General features: G+C 53.1%; 1 protein-coding gene across 4 annotated transcripts in view; it reads right to left on the bottom strand.

The window, feature by feature from the left end:
* The window catches only part of Fanca (FA complementation group A), a 49,772-nt gene that overhangs the window by 3,015 nt on the left and 25,033 nt on the right, over positions 1–21,724 (bottom strand). For all 4 annotated transcript variants that reach the window (XM_087206826.1, XM_013071429.3, XM_087206921.1 and 1 more), the window contains 16 exons: positions 17,825–17,901; positions 16,499–16,612; positions 14,571–14,707; positions 14,004–14,074; positions 13,712–13,808; positions 13,441–13,628; positions 12,734–12,830; positions 11,423–11,599; positions 9,536–9,609; positions 8,861–8,989; positions 5,645–5,729; positions 3,534–3,682; positions 2,940–3,036; positions 1,706–1,771; positions 1,508–1,612; positions 607–719 (listed from right to left, as the gene is read on the bottom strand). In XM_087206826.1, coding sequence (XP_087062952.1) covers positions 607–719; positions 1,508–1,612; positions 1,706–1,771; positions 2,940–3,036; positions 3,534–3,682; positions 5,645–5,729; positions 8,861–8,989; positions 9,536–9,609; positions 11,423–11,599; positions 12,734–12,830; positions 13,441–13,628; positions 13,712–13,808; positions 14,004–14,074; positions 14,571–14,707; positions 16,499–16,612; positions 17,825–17,901 — 1,776 coding nt within the window. The remainder of the gene's footprint in view (positions 1–606; positions 720–1,507; positions 1,613–1,705; positions 1,772–2,939; positions 3,037–3,533; positions 3,683–5,644; positions 5,730–8,860; positions 8,990–9,535; positions 9,610–11,422; positions 11,600–12,733; positions 12,831–13,440; positions 13,629–13,711; positions 13,809–14,003; positions 14,075–14,570; positions 14,708–16,498; positions 16,613–17,824; positions 17,902–21,724) is intronic.

Raw genomic sequence — 21,724 nt, 5'->3', positions numbered from 1 at the left:
AGTAGAGGGCACAGAAGGGCCCCCTCAAGAGCCCTGGCTCTGCACGGGGACATGGCAGGCGTCATGACATCCTGCATCAAGGCAGCGCCTGTCCTGGCCATCTTGGCCCGTGCTCTTGGGGAGAACAGGGTCAGGCCTAGGACAGTGGACAAAGGGGGTGCAGCCCTAACACATGTGGTGCCCCCTTTTCCAGCAGGGTAAGAGCTGGGTGAAATCCTAATGAAATAGCTCTCAGGGGCTTAGGAAACTTTAATCTAATCTGTCTCCCACCTTCCCCTTCTGTTTGCTGAGGTTTCAGGCACCCCTGACTCTTGGGGGGCCCAGGGGCGTCAGGGATTGAAACCAGTCACCAAGGAAGGCGTTCTTGGTGGAGGCCAGAACACACTCCCAGGTGATCGCCACCCGGCCTGGGCCCTCATGTTAGACACGAGACCGGGATGAGCTGTGCTGGAGCTGGAGTAAGAGCTGCTGAAGCCAGTCTGCACGAGCACTGAGCTTGGCCCTCCCCTGTACGCAGGGCTGGGGCTGGAATCCCAGACATCTGTGCAACCAGCCCAGCCTCGAGGGGCAGCCTGGGCTCCTGAGCACCCTACTTCCAGCACTTACCTGTGGGCAAACTGCTCAGCCTCCCGCAGCCTCTGTAGCTCAAGGGGCAGCCCGCCCTGGCAGTACTTTTGCCACTGACTGCACAGCACTGGCTCCAGGCTTGACCACCACGACTTGTAGAAGAAAAAAGTCATTCGGAAACGGGGTAGGGCAGTTGTACTTGGACCCAGCTCCAGCTGCCATGACCAGGAAGGACTGTGTGCGAGGCCACCCATGGCCAACACAAAAGCCCTTGCAGCCAGCATCTCCCGAGGGCTCTACGTGGCTTATGTTCCACCGCTTTATAGAGTCAGTGTCTTATTGACCTCATTTGAAGCTCAAAACAGTCCCGTGGAGTATTCTTATTCCCCAGGATGGGAAGGAAGGGTCCTACCTGATGAAACAGCCTGCAGGGAACCTGCCTGGTCTCCATGAACACCCCATATCCTGGGTGAGCCCGCCCAGGCCCCACACACATACTTTGGAGAGCTGGTCTCATAAACAGCCTGGCACCTCCACAGTGAGTTCTATTAAGGAGCCACCCACTAGGTGAGAAACTGGCGTCCACTGAACCTGGCCACCTCCCGTCACACAAGGCTCCTGGACACTAGGCAGGAGCACAAGGAGTGGAGGCCTGTCCCCAGGTGTGGACAGACAGCACACTTGAGACACATGGCTGCTCCCAAGGGGAGCGAGACCAGTGCCATTCAGCCCTCGGTACATGACAGCAAGACCCATGCTGTGGCATCTGCAATGAGGACAGAGGGACTGAGAGATGACCACGAGTGGATGATGTGCCCTCACTGTAGCGCGCATGTCAGAGCTGCCCCATTTCTCCTGTACATCCTGATGAAAGACGCAAGGGAAACAGAGACCGGCCACCAGCCCACTCACACAGCATGTGCAGGTTGCCCAGGCCTACCAGTGCGGAGGTCACCATCAGAGGGCATCTGGCCTGGCACTTGGCCAGGGTAAGGTTGGCAGTCAGTGAGGGGTCCAGGCTGCGCACGCAGGCATTCAGGAGCCCCTGTGGCCGGGAACATGGTGGTACTCAGAGGCTGTATGAACTGGGTTTCAAACCCCAGGGTGGGAAGGCCCAGAGTGCCAGGGAGATGGTTACCCTAAAGAAGTGGGCAGTGATGTCGTGGGTCAGGGTGAGGGCACCACCATGGTTGCAGAAGTTTCTCTGTGAAGCAGATCAGCAAGGCTGTGATGAAGGGCCTGGCAGGGCAAGGGTGAGGGCAGCAGCAGTGTGCCTGAGGGCTCCAGAAGCTCTGCCAGAGGTTGGCAGCCACCAGGAACACTTGGCCTCCAGCCCCTAACCTGTGCTGCTGAGCCCACGGCCTCCCCACCTCTGCCCACACAGACAGGGCTACAGGCGGCCAAGGAAGACAGCTGTGATCTCATCAGCCACTGCTAACCGAGCACCATGCTTTGTGCTCTCACCTGAGCACTTACACTGCCCGTTCTGAGAGTTAAGAGAAAGACCTTTCTTTGAGAATGGAAAGACAGGGTTGAGTTTTCCAGGGTTTCACTGATCTCATTTCCTCTGCTTTCCTGCCGACCTCTCAAGTGCTGCCTGCACACCCGGAGTGCAGCCCGAGATCTGGCTCTAGTCATACTTGTGCTTTTTTTGAGGCGGGGGTGGGTACTGCAAATTGAATGCAGGGCCTTCACACTGAGCTCCAACCCTACCTCCTTTTTATTTTACATTTTGAGACAGTCTTGCTAAGTCACTCAAGCGGGGCTCAAGCGAGATCCTCCTGCCTCAGCCTCCAAGAGTGCTGGGATTACAGGCACACTCCACCATACCCTTCTATACTTGTAGATTTGGGGCGGGGTGGGGCAGGGGGGAGGTTGGTACCAGAGATTGAACTCAGGACCTTGTGCTTTCGAGGCAGGCGCAGTGTCACTGAGCTAAATCCCCGCCCCTTATACTTGTAGATTTTTGAAAACAGGAAAAAGTTTTCTAGGTGCAGAAACTGCTTCCCGGAGAGGGGAGTAAGCTGGTGACATGTGCATCCCTGACACCAAAGATAGGGATGGTGCCGCCTTTTGTTTTTGCCGGTTAGGGTCATGATGCTGGTTACACAGGTGGTATCTGCAATGAAAGGAAGCAGAGCTACTGGGTGGGCTGCCAGGTGGGTGGCAGGTGAAATACATCGGAAGTGGAAAGAAAGCGGGGGGGGGGGCAGCAAAATGCCCCAAGTGCAAAGCATTAAAACCCTAGGGTGAGTCCATGGAGGCCCAGCCCAGCCCAGCAGAGGACTCTGTGCACACTGGTTCAGTCCTCAGCTCTCTGGGCATCATCCACCACGCTCTCCCCAGCCCGGGGCCACCTGCACAGCACCCACCAGCTCGGAGTTGACCAGGTGGAAGAAGTCCTCACAGCTGGGCCCCTCGGCCTGCAGGTTGCCAAGGAGAACAGAGGGAGGCAGGCGGAGGAGCAGCCTGGGAAGGAAAGGGCCAGACAGCAGTGAGGGCACAGCGCTCCCTGCACACTTTCCCTAGCTCCCCGTGACCCTCGATCCTGTCGGAGCCAGAGTCCTGGCCCGGGCCTTCTCTGAGTCACGTGTAGGCTGCCACAGGGACTCAAAGTGAGCTCCCCAAAGTGCCTGGTAACGAGCCAGGAGGCAGGCGGCACCACAGCCCAAGGAAGCCGCCCTGCGCCTGCTGATCCGGTCGTCTCACATTCTATGAAGACGGCTTGGTGCACACCTTTGAGCAGTTTTCCTGACTCTGACCTGAGCTCTCTACAATACATCCTTCAACAGAGGGGCACCTCAGGACAAGTCAAAGAGCCTGAACCCAGAGCGCCTCTCCTGCCCGCAGGCCCGCTCCCTGTGGGAACCTCGAGACAAGCACCCAGGCTTGGCTGGGAGACAGGAAGGAATCCGAGGGAGACTTCTGGGGTGAGTCACGGGTCACGGGGTGGGCCTGTGACCCACCGTCTGCCCATGAGGAGCTCCCGCTGTCTCCAAAGGGCGGCAGCCACGCCTCTCCCACTGGCCAGGCCCTCAAGCCGTCTTCGGAAGACCCGGAAGACAAAGTGTTCCTGAGAGACAGGACAGCCGGCTTCCAGGTCAGCAGCCATCTCCTGGAAGAGTAAGGCCAGGCGTTCACGACCCTTCTGGTTCCAAGTGTGTCTTTTGTCCTCAAGAATGAAGGCAGAAAGTGCTCAGGGCTTAACGTTGGCCAGAGACCCCGAGAGGTGGGCTTGGGAGAGAGGTCGCCATGGGAACATGACGACTGTTTTGCTCAGAAATCATTTTAAATGATAAAAAACAAAAGGACAGGGCAAGGAACAAGGACACTGTTGCTCAGGTTCTGCTAGGCCGACAGTTCATGCCATTGTCACTTGGCTCCCCTGTGTATACAGGGGTGTCTGTGTGTGTGTGCAGGGACATCAGAGATGAATCAGCACACAGGCCCTGGACCCTGCTGCTCTGTGCGCACAGCCTCAGGCTTGGGCCTGCAGGCATCAGCACAACACAGCCACCTTCTAGGTGGCCGGCCATCCAGCGTCTGGGTGGGCATTCGGCGTCAAGCTTGTGCGCCCCTTTACCCTGGAACATTCCCACAAACTGTTTTTCATGACACTGACATTCTTCAAGAAAATGGGACTTTTAAATGCCAAAGCTTCCTCAATCTGAAAATAATAGTGAACCCTGAACCCTATCTAGCTCTTGTGCCTTACTCTTGTAAGTCCATACTAACAAATACTTCTCCAAGAACGGGCCTGACTTCCACAGCCTGGGCTGGGACCCACCTCCTCACAAACACCACTGATGTTAGCCCTGGGGTGGGCTTCTCTGCATCGCCCTCCTTCACCTCAGTCCCTTCTCCCGTCCTCCTGCCTCAGCCTCCTGAGCAGCCGGGATTACACGTGTGAACTGCTATGTCTAGCTCCATTCCAGCTTCTACCCTGCTTCCTGATGTTCAACATCTGAGCAGATTCCTCTAGTCCTGTACCATAAGACCATCGGGTGGGACTGCAGGTGAGACTGAGCTCGTGCCTGGGGCTGCAGGTGTGCTGTGGGCAAGCTCTGAGCAGGGAATAAATCAGACAACACCGCTGAAGAGTGACACAAGGGACAGGGACAGGCAGGGACCTGGCACAGGATGGCATGTACACAGCAGGCACCCAATAAATGCGGACCAAAGGTGTGCACAGAAGTCCTGTCCAGAACACACTTCGTACCCTCTGTAACCCTTGGGACCCAACACAAATCGCCGTCTCCCTGGCTCACTTTCCTTTGATGTCCAGGGACACTGGAGTGAGGACAAAGGTCAATTCGAGCAGGGAACCCTGGTGTCTTTTCTCTGCAGTGCGTTTTCATCTGTAAGCAGGTTTCCCTGGGACTCCACCCTCCATGAGACTCACCCTTGGCTCTCTCTCATTCCCCACCTTTCTAAGGTCTTTGAAGAACAGCAGTGTGGAGCCCACACATAGGCTAGGGTTACATTAAACCACACATGCCCCAAGGGCCTGGGCAGTGCACAGAGGAGACACGGAGGTTGGAGGGAGGCTGCACCCTGCACGCCCCTGACTCCCAAGGGACCCCAGCGCACTCCCAGAAGTGGGAAGTGGAGGTGCACAGTGGGCTGTCAGGGCACAGTGCCCCCTTCCCAAGCTTGTGACTGTGGAGTCTCCAGACTCTGTGCTCTTGGTCCCTGGACGGCCCCTCTCAGAGCCTGTTGTCCAGTGCAGCCCCGGGAGGTGAAAGCAGGTTACTGGGGGGTGGGGGGGTGTTGCCCAGTGGTGCTGCCACCTGCTTCACAAGCACAAGGTTCTGAGTTCAGTCCTCAGTACCGAAAAAAACAACAGGTTACTGGGGACTCACAGCAGTACTGCTGCACAGCTGGCATCCCATCATGACGCCTGTAGGGGCGCAGGCACCGTGATTTGCTGCTGCTCAGGACCTCAGCCTCGGAGTGGGACACAGGAGTCTCCACGCTGCTTAGCAGGACTGGGTACCATGATAGAAATGCGTCATGAACTCCACAGCGGACAGTTCCGTACAGTGGACACCCTGAGGCCTAGCGTCCTCGAACTCACCTGCAGCCTGCAGAGGAGATCCCCGTTGCCTTTGCGGCCACTGTAGGCCCAGCTGGGGCTCTCTGTGTGGCCACAGCTCCTTGGACTGAAAGGAAACAGAGGAGGCTGCTCAGTGCCGTCACCTTCCTGCCCCAGCAGCAGCCAGCAGGGGTGGCAAAACCCACAGTGCTCCAGCCTCCACCAGCTAAGCCTTTTGGTTTAGGATCTAAAAATTGACTACTATATTACAAAACCACATGACTGCTGGGCACGGTGGCACATGCCTGTAATCCCAGCACTCAGGAGGCTGAGGCAGGAGGATCGCTGCAAGTTCCAGGCCAGCCTGGGCTACATAGCGAGACCCTGTCTCAAAAGAACAACAAAAAACCCACCAAAAACCACATGATCACATCGATGAATGCAAAAGAAGCTCTAGAGAAAAATTTCATGCCCTATTGTGATAAACACACTCAATAAATGAGGAATGCAAAGTACCCACACAAAAAAACCATAGCCAGCGTCATATTCAACAATAAAAGACAGAGAGCTTTTCTCCACAGGGACAAGGACGAGGCCAAGAATCCTCTCCTGCGACCTCTGTTCAACACTGCACTGCAAGTCCAGGCTAGGGCAGTTCAATCCGAAAATAACAGGCACTGAGGCTCAGAAGGAAAAAGTTCTACCGTCTCTACTCACAGATGGCGCAAGCTTGTGTACACACCTAAAGAAGGCACACAAAACACCTATTAGAATCCAACAGCTCTTGGGCTGGGCATGGTGGGACACACGTGTAAACCTGGTACTGAGAGGCTCAGGCAGGAAGATCGCACGTTTCAGAGCAAGGATCACAAGTTAGCAAGAACTACAAAATTAAAAAAAGGGCTGGGAATGTGGCTCCTGCACAAGGGGGTTTAATCCTCAGCACTGCCACAAAAATTAAATATATTTTAAAAAATAATAAATAAAGAGCTGATAAATGTTTCACAAACCAAAGGCAAAAGTTTTTAGTATTTCGATATGAATGATATAAAAACTCAGGCAATAATTCCATTTGCAACAACGGTGGATGCCCCTTGCTTGTCGCCCTTGTGGCAGCTGTGCGGCTTGCGTGTGCCCTCTCTGCACCCTCTCTGTACCTCTGCCTCGGCCTTCTGTGGTTGCTCATGAATAAAAAAACAAACAAAAACACAAAAAGGGTGCAGAACTGGCATACAAATGGACAGAGAAGTCAATGGATAGATTTGACAGTTCGGAAACAAGTCCTCACATGAAGGCTCGACTTTTTTTTTTTTGGTACTTGGGTCCTTGGGCTTGCGCAGCAGGCAGCGAAACCTCTGAGCTAAATCCCTGGCCCTCAACTTTTTGTTTTAACAGTACTATGAATAGAACCCAAGACCTTTTTTAAAAATTATTATTTTGATACAGGTCTTGCTTAGTCACTAAAATGTAATTCTCCTGCCTCAGCCTCTCAGAATGCTGGGACTACAGGCATGTGCCACCACACGTATCTGTGGTGACCTGATTTTTGATGAGCATGCCAAGGCCATTCAGTGAGGAAAAAATCATCTTTCTTTTTGGCAGTACCAGGGATCAAACTCAGGACCTTCCATTTGTAAGGCAGGTGCTAAATCCCTGGCCCAGGAAAGAAAAATGGTTCTAAGACAAATGGACAGCCACATGCCAAAAAAAATGAAGTTAGATCCCTATCTTATAATATACACAGAATAACACAAAATGAGCAAAATTTTAAATACGTGCTAAAACTAAAAACAGATGAATTGGACTTCACCAAGATTGAAAATTTTGTGTATCGGGTGACATTATCAAGACAGTGAAAAAACAAATTGCAGGGCGGGAGGACATATTCGCCAGCCACGTACTGCTGAGAGCTTACACCTTTGACAAAGCTCCTACCACTCCGAGACAGCCCAGTTTTAAAGCGGGAGAAGGGGGCTGAGGGGACAGATCAGTGGTGGGTGATGGCTGAGCACGTGTGACGTTCTACAAAAGACAGAATGGAACAATGGGCAAAAGATGTGATTAGACATTTCTCCAAAGATGACATGAATGGTACACAGCATGTGAGACGATGTTCAACGTCAGTGATCCTCTGGGAAGTGTGCATCAAGACCACAAGGAACGAGCACAGCAGTCCACACGGACTAGGCCAGCTCCCATCAAGCAGCCAGAACACAGCACCAGCCGGGCAGTGATGGTGGGGAGATCGCTGTCCTCCCACTGCAGGGAGGAGCGGAGAGCAGTGCAGCAGTTCTGGAAAACAGCCTGCTGGTTCCGCAAAACAAGTTACACATGGCCCAAGAGTTCCATTCCTATGCATATCCCCAGTAAGGAAAGCACAGGCCCACACAAAAACCTATGCACAAATGTTCACAGCAACACTATTCAAAACGGCCAACAGCTGGAAACAACACACATCCATCAATGGACAGGTGCCCTTCAAAGGCGCATTCAGCCATAGAAGGAGGAAGTACTGACCCATGCTACAGCTCAAAAACATTCTGCTTAGGGAAAGAACCCAGATACAAAGGGCCACAAGTGATACGGTTCTACTTACACAATGTGTCCAGAACGGGCAGTGCTACAACCAGGAAGCTGTCGCAAGGCTGGAGGCCAGCACTGCTCACGCACTGCTGGGCTGTCCCTCCCGAGCTGCTCTCGGGAGCCCAGGGGGACACAGGGAGGGGCCCAAAGCCACCAGCAGGAAGCACTTCTAACACTGCTGGCCATACAGAAACGTAAGTGAAAGGCGGTGACACACTGAGCTCAGACGCGCTACGACTTCATGGTGTCTACACAGACCTTTGAGGGGACGAGCAGCTGTGCGTGCTGTGGATGGTGTAACAAAAGGGTTTGGTTTTTACGGGCAGAGCAATGCGACCTGTCACCCCAGCCCTGGACAATGCAATCCCCACTCTCCATGCTGGCGTCACCAAGCGGCAACCCTAGAGCACAGCACCGGAGGGGCCACCTCGGGCCGCCGCTCCACCTTTCCCACCACCCTGTGCCCACGTGTGTGTGGTGCCTGCCGGCCACTTTCTCTTCTTCACATTTGCGCACCCCGAACCCCAGGCCCAAAGCAGACAGTGCTGTGTGGACAGAGCTGCACACCTCAGCCCTGGCCGGGGCTTGCCCTGTGTGCACATGTGCCTGCACCGAGAGCAACACAGCACGTTCTCAGGACGGTCACAGAATAGGTTCTGGCACTGCCCGGCCAACCTGTGGTAGAAGTCCATCAGTGCGTCGATGAGGACCATGCACGCCACCTCCAGGTCCCCACCGCAGCCCCCAGAAGCCAAGGGTGCAGGCAGGAAGTGCTTGTGGATCGCCCACTGGTGGAAGTCCTGCCTGCAACAGTAAACAAGGTGGGTTATGGGACACACTTCGTGCAGGGCTTCTCTGTGCTCCGGAGGCCCTGACATCTGTCTTCAGCCTGGAAACCCATGGTGCCTGGGCTCCTGTGTCCCCCCGAGCCTGCCTAACCCCAGAAACCCTTACCGCCTGGCCCTCGCCCCTGCGGCCCTGTGTTACTGCCACAGCACTCTCCCCTGCCTTAAACCCTCCGCCTCCACCCACCTCCCGGGGGTCAGCAAAGTCCACAGCTCCCAACACAAGCCCCGGGGCTGGGGGTGCCACGTCTGCCTTCTCTGTACAAAGGTGCCCTCCAGACAGGCGCTTCCTTCACTCGCCACCGCCCCCCCCCGCCCGCTTCTCGAATATTCTGGAAATGCCTGACACATAGTAGGAGTTCAAGAAATGTTTTCTGAATAAAAGAACAAGTAACTGAAATTGTGCTCAAAGGTTCCCGTTAGCCCGAACACTCTACTGAGGACATCATGAAACACACGTTAGGACAATGCAGAAAACCACACTACCGCTCCCCAAAGTGCTCACTTTTCTGTGTCTGACAGAGGATCGGCTCCAGGGGGGATGTCCAGTTCCAGCTGCAGCCAGTCTCTGTAAGTCAACTAGAAACAAGGAGTGATCTACCACACTGAAGACAAAACACAAGAGTCCTGAGTCCAGGGCTGGGGATGTATGTAGCTCAGTGGTGCCGCCGCCTGCCTCGAAAGCACAGGGTCCCATGTTCAATCCCTGGTACCAAAAGAAAAGTCCTGAGTCCAGCTTGTAAACTTTTCTCATTGTATCTTAACAACGAAGACCTGAGCCCATGTTGTAGTGAAGCTGCAGCTGCAGGAGTCTCACAGGACAAAAACCATCCTTACTTCTGTCAAGGCAATGTCCACCCTATGCTCTTTCCCTGCTGTGAAACCCAGACTCTTCCATCACACAGACGCCTGCACAGCAGGCTGCTTCCTTCATCTGCGATGGCTGGGGGCAGAATGTTGGCGATTTCAGTTTCTTGGAGAAGGGGTGCTCTGCTCAACCGTGGAATACTTTCTCCCAGTATAAAAAGGGCGCCTTTATGAAATGCATTTCCCACTACATGTGAGAGATTAGGAACCAGTAAGTCCTGGGGACTTCCGTACTGTTCACAAACAGTGGCGCAAAGCTAAGCAACGCTGCTCAAGAAGGTTCTTGTAAATACGCATTCCAGGGAGCTGGCTGTGGTGGCGCATGCCTGGCATCTCATCACCTGAGACGCTGAGGCAGGGAAATTGCTGCGAGTTCAAGGCCAGACTGGGCTACACAGAGTTCAAGGGCAGCCTGGACTACACAGTAAAATCCTGTCTCACCCCGCCCCCCCCAAAACCAAAAAGTGCATTGCCCGGTTTTCAGTTACCCTGTGGTATCTACAAACCCATTCCCTAGCAGGGGTTACACAGGAGCACCAGGAAACAAAGAATTTTTAGATCCCTTAAAAATAAATTTTTCTGTGATAATTAGCTACAAATAGCTTATTTCTTATTTGAAGTTCTTAGAACAGCTCCACAAATCAGGGTGGACTAATCTCACAACCTTACAGTACATGGAAAAAGCATGTCAGGGAAACCCCCTCCAGCACAGCCCTCGTGGGCCAGGCAGCAGGATGGCTGGGGAGTCACTCAAGTGTGGGACCAGGGCCATGGTCGTGAATCCCCCAAGCAGGACTGCCCTCCAAGGCGCTGGGGCACAGCAAGTGCTCGGCCATTCACGGCCTCCCTGCTACCCACGGTGGAGGCCTCACCTACCTCAGCTAACAGTCAACACTGAAAAAACATGCTACAGCAGGCTTGAGACTTCCCCTAACTGAACAAGAAAATGCCTAGGAAATGAATGAGAGATGTGGGCCTGTCGGGGCAGCACCAGGCAGGCCCCAGATCACAGGCTGGACACAGGCTGGGGGAGTGCAGAGGCTGCATCCCCACCACGAGGACTGGCAGACATTTAACATAGTTTTAGCCAGGTATAGCACTGCATGGCTGTGATACCAGCACTCGGGAGGCTGAGGCAGGAGAAATCACCATGAGTTCGAGGCCAGCCTGGGCTTCATACCAAATTCAAGGTGAATGGCCAAGTGCTCACTGAACTACATAACATGACCTTGTCTTAAAAAAAAAGAAAAAGAAAAAAAAAATTAAAATATTCACCCTTAAAACTTGTATGTAAAAAGTGACTTTTGGTAGGTCTTCTTACAGTTTCTTAGCGCTACATGGGGCCGGGGATTTAGCTCAGTGGTTCCCGCACTTGCCTCGCAACTGCAAGGTCCCGAGTTTGATCTCTGGTACCAAAAAAAAAAAAGAGCTACATGTAAACCCACAGTGATCCAGGAAGATCTGAGCCACCGAGACCAAGCCTCACAAAGCCAGGAGACGGTGTCATGAGGGAGACAGGGCCTACCCGGAACTCCGGCTCTTCTAGCAGCTCCTGGAAGCTGCTCTGTTGCCACAGAGCCAGTGCAGCGCTCTGCCAGTCTTCGGAAGGAAGGCACAAGGGTCTCCAGGGAGGGCCAGTCACATTCTCCGCATGACAAGGCTCTCGGGCCTCTGAAACCAATCTGAACAAGGCGAACTGGAACTGAAACAGGTAGGGATGAGTCCTCGGTAAGGCTGGGAACAGTGGCACAGCCACTGCTCAGGTGGCCTGTCCCAAAACCCAGGATCCCGCCAGGTGCTCGACAATACCAGCACCCCGGCCGGCAGCACTGTGTGCAATCTGTGGGCACATCAGACGGGCCTGGGGCTGGTCAGTGTCCCCTGCTGCTCGCCAGCATGGGGTCTTCACTAGTGTGCCAAAAGGACGAGCCAAACGTCGTATCGTGAGAGTCCCTGCCTGTCCTGTCTTTCAAGGGAGATCGCCCTTGGCTACTCAAGAGCCCTGGCTCTCCCAGGGAGGCTACAGGGACCTGCAAGTCTCTGTCCTAACCTCACCCAGCTTTCTTTACTCCTGGCCCCCAGGACTAGGTCCCGCAAAGCGAACAGTGAAAATGTGGGTGCAGCCTGGATCCCCAGCACTGCCTCTCAAGGCTCAATTTATCCAGGCAGGGCCCAGCAGCCTGGACTTTCAGTGGCCTCTCAGCTTGTTCTAAGGTGAAGCCTGGAACTGGAAGTCACTTGTTCCCTACAGAGGTGATCATCAGGGTTCAGTGAAAGGAGCCTGGGGTGACTCTGTGGCAGAGCGCCTGCCCAGTATGCTTGAAGTCCCGGGTTCCACCCCTCAGCACTGAACAAAACTCTGGAAAACAGTCACTCTGGCTTGGAGCATAACTTTACTGTCACTTTTGAAGTTTAGGGTTCCTAATACTCATTAAATTTTTGCCCTTCTGATAAACATAACTAGCATTGCTAGACAAAGGGAATTAGAATGTTTCCTTATGGGGAAGGATCCTTTTTTATTTATTTTTTTGGTACCGGGGATCGAACTCGGGACCTTGCGCTTGCGAGGCAGGCGACAGAACCACTGGGCTAAATCCCTGGCCCATGAAGGATACTTTTTCACAAGTGTTTAATTGACCCGTCCCTCCAAGTATCAGTAGCGTAGACACTTGAAGCTATCAGCTCACCCAGTGCACGGGATGAGGACGGACAGCAGTGTCCAGCACAGGAAGCCACCTACAGCCAGCCTGATGGGCTGCGGCCGCAATGAGGACCCCTGCCTGGGCTGGGAATAGCTGTACCTGAGACCTGCGGAAAGGTGGGTATGTAGACCCACCTTTTTGATAAGGCCTGGAGATAAACAGCTGCGGAGGGCTCCGTGGGGCTGAGGGGAGAATCTGCACCAAGAGTAGGTGATCGCTGCTGTGCAGAACCTGTGGCAAAGAAGGAGGCTCTGACCAGAGCCAACCCCACCTCCCACCACATAGGACCAACAGGCAACAGGGCACAATACACAGAGTGGTCCACACCAAACAGATGAGCTGGCCATGGTGCTGCATACCTATATGTCAGCATCTGGGAGGCTGATGCAGGACTACAAGTTCAAGCCTAGCCTGGGCAACTTAGTGACTTAAAAAGACCTCGTCTCCAAGCTCAGTGTGAAGGCCCTAGGTTCAATCCCCTCTATCACAAAACAACCACCACCAGCAGGGATGAAGGGAAACTGAACCGTACAAAACTGTATTCAGTGCATTTTGTAACTGCATGGCCTGACGTTCAGTCCTGGGTTCAAAAATACTCTCATGCAGCTTCAGGCCAGCTCAGCTGTCTCCACAAGCGCGCTCCTCAGTGAAGGCAGACACCATGCCTGGCTTCTTCTGCTTACTTTTGGCACTGGGGACTGAACCCAGAACCTCGTGCATGCTATGCACAAGCTCTACCACTCTGCACCTTAGCCCGTCTTCTACAATTTTATCTGGTGAGCGTGTGTTGTTTGGTGGAGGGTGGGGCAAGGCCATGACTGAGGACTGAGCACCGGCTCACTTCAGGCAGAAGAGCACAGACTCTCCGGTGTGGCAGGACAAGAGGCCATCCAGGAACTCCGGGACAGGAAGGCTGCGGGTGGCTGCAGCAGGTCCTGGGTCCACCTCTGGGAGCGTAGCCCTGCATTCCCCTAGGTGGACAGCCAAGGCAGCCAAGCCCAGCACATGTGGGGCACTCAAGCTCGGGCCCTGAAAGGAAGACAGGAGGAGGCAGAGCTGTGATGGCGGCCCAGGCCCTGAGGGTCAGCCTGGGCCAGGGTGGGAGAGCATACCTGGTGATGCAGCAGCTGGCAGAGCCGGCCAAGGACTGCAGGCAGCAGTGCATGACCACACAGGGTCCTCACGAAGAGGGTAGCCCAGGGGCCCTGCCTGCAAGGAGAGCAGAGACCACAGTGGTGGGCTGCCAGCCGACATGCCCCCCCATAACCAACCTGAGTACAGGAGGCCTGTGAGGGCCAGGTGGTCCCCACGGCACATGGACAGGCAAGTCTTCCACGGCGTCCCTGTCTGGGAAAATGCTGCCCGGCCCCCCAGGACCACTTGGTGACTCTGCTGCGCTCTCACCTCTCCGGGGGCACAAAGCTGCAGGCTGCCATCAGGTCCTGACAGAAAGCCGTCAGCAGCAGATCCACTACCTGGAGGGACACAGACACCTGCAGCTGCAGCCCTGAGCACACAGCAGTTGTGCCGAGGTCCCAGGACGGCCGTCCTCAATCCTGGACCCACCAGGTTAGTGAGACCAGTAAATTTGTGATAAAGGATCAGAGGGCAAATGCTTTAAGCTTAGGGGTTGCAAGTGCCCTCTACAACATACACTTCTTTAAAATGGAAAGGAGCTCAGCATGGTGGTGCACACCTGTAATCCTAGCTACCTGGGAGGCTGAGGCAGGAAGATCACAAATTTAAGACCAGGCTGAGCAAGTGAGCGAGATCCAGTTTCAAAATAAAACTGTAAGAATGGGCTGGGGATGTAGCTCAGTGGTAGAGTGTTTGCCTAGCATGAGCAAGGCCCTGGGTTCAATTCTGACCCCAAAGCCCTCCAAAGTAAAAGAACTCCTCCTATGCCAACAGGCTCTGGTGGCCCAGCCAGCCCCAGGCCCTTGACAGCTGCCTCCTATTGCCCACACCCACCGCCTGGTGCTGCTGCGGGATGTCTGGGGCAAGGATGCTGAGCTGAATCTTCGTTTCCTCGGAACAGACATCATCCATCCTACGACCCAAGACGGCACCAAGCCTTTCAGCAACCACAGCCATCTGAGCAGACAAAACTGCAGAGAATACGAGATGGGTGGGAAGTGTGGGCATGACACCTGGTGGGTGGGGGCTTGTGGGAAGCCAGGCCATTCCGCCCGCCCCCAGCCCCTGCACACAGGGGCAACACACCAATGAACCCAACCCAGCAGTGGAAACTGTTCATCCACACTTTTGGTGGCAAGTGGCAAGACCCTGACACTCATGCTGCCCAGCATCAAGCACACAGCATGGGCAGCACAGGCCCGCCATGTCCAGTACTCCCTCCTCGACTGGCCGAGAGCTGACAGTGCCTTCGCCACCCTCTATCTGCGGCGAGGCTGGCGAAGCACAAGCCTCCCAGATGCCCTGCTCCAGACACTACGCAGCCACACAGCACTGCAGCACAGAAACCACCTCACTGCTGCTGGAAACAGGGCTGACCCGACTCTCCTCAGGCTTCGCTCCCTCAGTGGACTCTTCCTCAAGGCTCTGAACCTCACACTCTGAGCAGGAGCAGGGCACCACCACAGTCCTGGCACCCTCGAAGCTGACGGAGAGATCACTTGAGCCCAGGACTCGGAGGCTGGAGGCCGGCCTGGCCAACACAGTAAGAGCCCTCAAACCCACCCTCAAGACAAGGGCCGGGAGCTGATGATGGCGAGTGTCTGGGAGACTGAGGCAGGGGTCGAAAGTTCAAGCCCAGCCTGGCAACACAGCAAGACCCTGCCTCAGAATGAAGAATAAAGGGCCAGGGATTTACCTCAGCAGCACAGCGCCTGCCTGGCAAGCTTGAGGTCCTGAGTTTGATCCCCCATACCAAATGAATGAATAATAAAAAGAAAAAGAAGGGCTGGGGAAGGCATCTCAATACAAAGTCCCTGGGTTCAATTCCCATTACCACCAAAAAACAAAACAAAACAAAAAACCCAACCCATAACCACCACATCTGCCCGAGCACAACTCTGCAAGGCCACACTCCTACCACCATGCGCATGGCCTGGGCATAGCAAGCGAGCACCGCCCCCACACACCAGGCTGTGAGCTGAATGAAACTCATCCAGGAGAAACAAAAATCTGTCATGCTCAGTGCTATGGCTTGGTCCCCCAGACGGTGGCGCTGGGAGGTGGGACCCTCCAGAGGGAGGTTGGGAGCAAGGTGACATGGGGGGGGGGGCATCGTCCTCAGAAGGACAAACTTGTCAGGCCTCCCAAGAGGGGTGTCCTAAAGAGCCAGCCTGACCCTCCTCAGTCCCTCTGGCTCCATCTCGAAACAAGATTCTGCTCCTCCACCATGCTGGGTGCAAGCAAGCCCATGGGGACTGCCGATCTTGGACTTCAAGCCTTTAAAAATGTGATACGGGGGGCCAGGGATGTAGCTCAGTGGTGCCACCGCCTGCTGCACAAGCACAAGGTCCCAAGTTCAATCCCCAGTACCAGAAAAAAAAGAAAGAAAAAGGAATCCACAAGGCCTAGAGTCGGTGATTCTGGTCAGGACCGCAAGTAACAGCACTCTGCGGCCACATATTCCTAGTGCACATGTGAGCGCTTCATGCTGCTTCACACAACAGTCCCGTGTGCTTGATCTCACACCTGCCATCAGGGTAAGAAAAGAACTGTGCCCCCACCAGCCACCCCTGGTTTCCTCCTCTGGGGATGTCCAACAGCAGAACATTCAGCTCTTGTAGAGGGGCACAACAGCTGCCCTTGGCCTGTCTCCCATCAGCCACAGTCAAGCACGCTGGACCACAGGGAAGACATGCCAGGGGTTCCCACTGCAGCTGTACACTCACCCAGGACACACATCCCACCAGACACTGGGTCCTCACCGTCGTACTGCATGGGGTTGGCCATCAAGGCTCTGAGCTGTCCTAGTGCAGCCTTGAGTGGCCCCAAGGCCTCTTCCGCATAGCTGGGCTTTGTCTCCATTCCTGGGTCTGCACCTGAGGGAGGGGACCACACAAAAAAAATGACATATTTATACACAAGTTTAAGAAAAAAATAGGCTGTGGTCACAACTTCCACAGCTGTGAAAAGCACATATGTGATGAAGAAAGACCAGCACAGCCCTGAAGGCTGAAGGGCAGAGTCAGGATCAGGGCCGGAGGATGGGTTATCTGAGCAGTGTCCAAGAGCCAACCCCCCCCCCCACAAAGTCACGCTTATGTTCTGCAGGACACGGGTTCAGACCCCTCCACACAGCCCTTGTTCTAAAAAGGAAAGTGCACCAGGTATACGTGAAGAGCGGGACAAGTCCTGGGGTGGCAGAAAAGGCACAAGCACACAGACATCCTGCTGTGCCATGGCCTCACCCTAAACGAAGCTAGCAACCCCGGCTGTGAGTTCCGCCACACCCTGAGAGAAGACATTCCAGAGCCCCATGGTGGGCCAGGCCCCAGCCTGTGGCTATGGCCACACCACTTGCCCCCACAGCTCAGGGCATGCCATTCTTCGTCCATTCGTATCTCTGGTCTCCATGGCTGTGGAACATGGTCTAAGAGTAAGAAGGAGGCGCCTGGAGCCAGAACCAGGAAGAGGACTTCAGCTGGTCAGGACAGCCTCACATGGCCCGCTGGGCCTACAGGCAGCAGAGAACCTAAAACAGCAGCACCCACACAGCTGACAGGGTGGCACCAGCGGTTGCCAGTGAAGTGCCATCACCAGCAAACAGACCTGTTCCTGACAGCACTGCCACCGTGCCCCATGCAGGTGGCAGAGCCAGGGCTCTAGGAATGGGGCCACAGGAGCCAGCCCAGGCCTGAGTCCACATCTCCTGTGGCCAGAAAGACCCCCCACTTGCAGCCCTAACTAAATGATCAGAAAGCAGAGCCCACAACCCACGAGGACCTGCCTCCGATCCCCAGGGGCCACCAGGCACTGTAAATGTGACACAGTGGCCTCCAGAGTACAATACCCCCAGGAAAGGGCCAGTCAGCTGCTTTCAGGCCACCAAGCCTGAGGGATGATGTCTCATTTGGCCTCCCAGTGCAGTGACTGAGCCTGGCATCACTGTGGTGCTGGCCTCTGCTCCAGCAGCCCTGCCCGGAGCGCACACCATCCAGCCCCTGCAGCTACCGACACAGGCATCGACACAGGCACCGGTTTACAGATGCTCATCCTCACAAGTCTCAGCACACGGTGGCTGTGAGCCTTACTTCCCGACTTCTCCTCCTCAGCAGTGGCGCAGGCTTGGCAGTAGGTGGCATACACAGATGGGGGGATTTTGTCTGCCCTGGATCAGAAGACAATATCCAAGTCAATTCAATTCTCCAGTCCATACTTTCAAAGCTGTTTTAAAATAAAAATTATAAATTAAAGTTAAATAAATTATATAGCACTATACAGAGTACAGTACTGGTTTTAGAAGAAAGAAAAAACAAGTGAGGGCAAGGAAGGGGGTCTTAAAAAATGTACGTGAGGGCTGGGGATTTAGATCAGTGGTTCTGGCACCTGCCTCGAAAGTGCAAGGTTCTGAGTTCAATCCCCGGTACCAAAAGAAAAAAAAAAGAAAAAATGTACACGTACCGATTCTCCACAATGAACGCAATCATAATGTACTACAAACATGTACCAATAAAAAAGCATGATTTAAAATACACGTATGGATTTAAGTGATTGCCCCTATGTCACTATTAGCAGTAAATATGAGCAACCCTAAGAAAAACACCCACCCACAGCCTTAACACCGCAGACCCCGCGGCCTGCGTGTACTCCAGGCTGAGGTTCCTGCTCTGACCCAGATCCCTCATGTGGGGTTTTATGCTGGAGCACAGCTGTCCCCGTTCTTCTCTGCGTCCCACTGAACTCAGTCTGCCTCACAGCACCATCTTCTCGGGCATCTTTGCTACACTTATTTTTCTGAGACAGGGTCTTTGGCAGCCCTTTGTCACCATGTGAACAACACTGTCAGTGAATTTTAAACCTTAGATGAAGTAAGTTTCTAGAAATCTATAAAAAGTCTCAGGAAGGGTTAAAAATCTGACTAAAGGCCATCCAAGAAAATGAGTCAGTGGCCCAGTCTCTGATGCCACAAAAGCCACCAAGACTAGAGGTTCTGCAGCCACTTCTGCCACTACTCCAGCAACAGAACCCCTGTCACACACAACTGTCCCAGGGAAGAGGAGGCTGCCTAGTCCACCCAGAGGTGCGGAGGCCGCGCTGCCAAAGCAACATCGCACAAGAGTCCAGACACGGTGCAGAGCCCACCTTGACCATCGTGAAAACAAATCAGCAGCTCCTTGCGCAAAGAATCACACCAAACAGAAGCTATTCTGGAGGAATCTATCAGAGCAATCACCATGGCACGGCCTGTACAAATCCTCAGCAGAGCCGTGGAGGGGCCTCTCAGTGTGACAAAGGGCACGCACACAACCACAGCAGGCAGCTATGACTCCTGCAGTCCCACAGCAGGCTACAAGTCCGTGCAGAACAAAGGGAGGCATAAACACTGAGAGGGAACTAAAGAGTTTGTGGTAAACTCTGTGGCTTGAGAATGTCAGGTTTTATCCTTTTATTTTTCTTTCGGTACCAGGGATCAAACTGAGGACCTTGCGCTTGCCAGGCAGGCACGGTACCACTGAGCCACATCCCCGGGCCTTATCCTGTATTTCTGCTTGCAATGTATTTTTTTTGGTACCATGGATCGAGCTTGGGTCCTTGCACTTGCAAGGCAGGCGGCGGAACCACTGAGCTAAATCGCCAGTCCTGCAATGTATTTTTTAATCTTGTACAATGTCTAGTACTGCTTCTACAATAGAAGTTTACAGTGGGGCCTCAGGTGACAAACATTTTTGTTTGCCAACAATTTGGTTTGCAAACAGAAGCATTTGCCCAAATTTTGTTTCTATTTGCAAACTCTGCATTAGGTGACAAACACCACCGTGGCCATCTTTCCTACATAAACACAAATGTGGTCATCTTTTCCAAAATCAGTGACATACTAAGTTCGTAAACCAAGGTACCACTGAGTAACTCAAATTTTCCTTGTATGTTTTTAAATCTTTTCCTTTCCCAAGTGTGAATGTCATTTAAATATATTATGTGCAGCATTTTTTAAAAATCAGAAAGAAAGAGACAAACAGGCTGGGGATTTAGCTCAGTGGTTTCACCGCCTGAAGTGCAAGCACAAGGACCCGAGTTGGATCCCCGGTACCAAAAAAAAAAAAAGAAAGACAAACATTTGTTCTTGCAGACAATATGATTATCTATGAAGGAAATCCAGCCAACTAGCCAACTACTAAGACTAAGCTCAGCAGGGTTACTAGATCCCAGGTGACTTTAACCTCAGCAGTAACAACAACAAAAAGCCAGAGAATATGTTGTTCAAAGTGGCAACAAAAGCCAGGTACTTAGTGGAAATCTAACAAAAGATGCACAAAATCTTTATGGATAAAAAGAATCACAATGGAATAGACAACTTAGTATCAGAGTCCACTGTCCTCAAATTAATCTGTAAAACCAATGGAATTCACTGAAAATTCCAAAAACCTTCTCATGGAGACACAAGGTGTTCACCGAAGCACTGTTAAGGGGAATAAAACTGCAAAGCACCTGAGCATCCAACCACAGGAGAGGGGACAACTCATGAGGCACAGTCAGTTCATGCAGCCTGTGCAGCAAGCAGCATGCGACACGGTCGTTTCTGGGTACAAAGCCAGGCTCCTCAGAGCAGCAAAAGCCAGTGAACACGCACAAGGCGGACAGGGTGAGTGAAAACACTTCGATAATGATATGCACGGCACCGCTCACAACTGAAAAGCCAAAACCTGGGCCGGGGATGTAGCTCAGGGGTTCTAGTGCCTGCCTCACAAAGCACAAGGTCCCGAGTTCGATCCCCGGTACCAAAAAAGAAAAAGCACAAAACCTTGTCTGATGTCTGTACTTTGTGCCTACGCACCTAACATACAGATGTAAACAAACATACTAAAAGAATAAAGGAAAGGGCTGGGGATTTAGCTCAGTGGTTCCGCCGCCTGCCTCACAAGCTCAAGGACCCGAGGAGTTCGATCCCTGGTACCAGAAAAAAAAAAAAAAGAATAAAGGAAAGAATCATACACTAGTAGTTGGCCATGGCAGCGCACATCTGTGATCCCAGCACTCAGGAGGCTGAGGCAGGAGGATCACCAAGAGTTTGAGGCCAGTCTGGGCTACATAGTGAGTTCAAGGTCAGCCTGAACTACACAGTAAGACCCCATCTCAAAAAAAAAAAAGAATGAATTACACACTATCAGGATAAGGGTTTCTCTGGACAGGAAAAGGGAGTGAGGTCAGGGAGCCAGACTAAAGGGACTTTAACTCTGTAAGTAAGATTTTTAAATTTTATTTTGAGGCACAAAGTCTCATTAAGTTGCCCCGCTGAGTTCAAACTTGATCCTTCTGGCCCAGCCTCCCAAGTGGGAGGATTACAGCCACAAACCATCATGACCTGCTTCCATTGTTTATTATTATTGTTTGGAGACAGGATCCAGCCCAGGCTGGCCTCAAACTTGCAGCAATCCTCCTTCCTCAGCCTCCCCAGTGCTGAGATTACAGGTGTGCGCCACCACACCCTGCTCCCAGTTTTATTTTTTTAAAAAAACAAAGATAGCAAAATATAGGTAGAGGTTCACGGGTACTTTATAAACAGGCATTTTAAACTGTTATCTGTATCTTCTGTATATTTGAAGTATTTTATATCAGAAATAAAAATAAGGCTCCCAGAGAATGGCCTTACTGTCAGATGAAAAAGAATGCCTGTCCAGGCTCTCTCTCCTCCCCACCTCTTCCTAGACTTCACTGGAAGGCAGGATTTAGCTTCCTCCTACTTCAGGAAAGCCTTGCAGACACTGCTCCTTCCCACTGCTGGAGGGTGAGGGGCAGCTGAGCTGGCCACGACCTTCTAGACAAGATGCTCACACGCGAGGCTCTCGAGGACTCTCATTTCCTTGCCTGACCTCCTTCTCCACGTTAATGTACTGGAACATTCACTCTAACTGCCAGACCAAATGTTCGCTCAAGACGCGTGGTGGCCGCCTCACACTGTTGGCCATTCTTCTTTCCCTTCTACTTGGCTCAAA

This window comes from Heterocephalus glaber, unplaced genomic scaffold (genome assembly GCF_053883595.1).
Source record: "Heterocephalus glaber isolate CG9 unplaced genomic scaffold, H.glaber_assembly_v1.0 deba00000071, whole genome shotgun sequence".
NCBI lineage: Eukaryota > Metazoa > Chordata > Mammalia > Rodentia > Bathyergidae > Heterocephalus > Heterocephalus glaber.
This window is presented reverse-complemented; position numbering and strand designations above follow the sequence as displayed.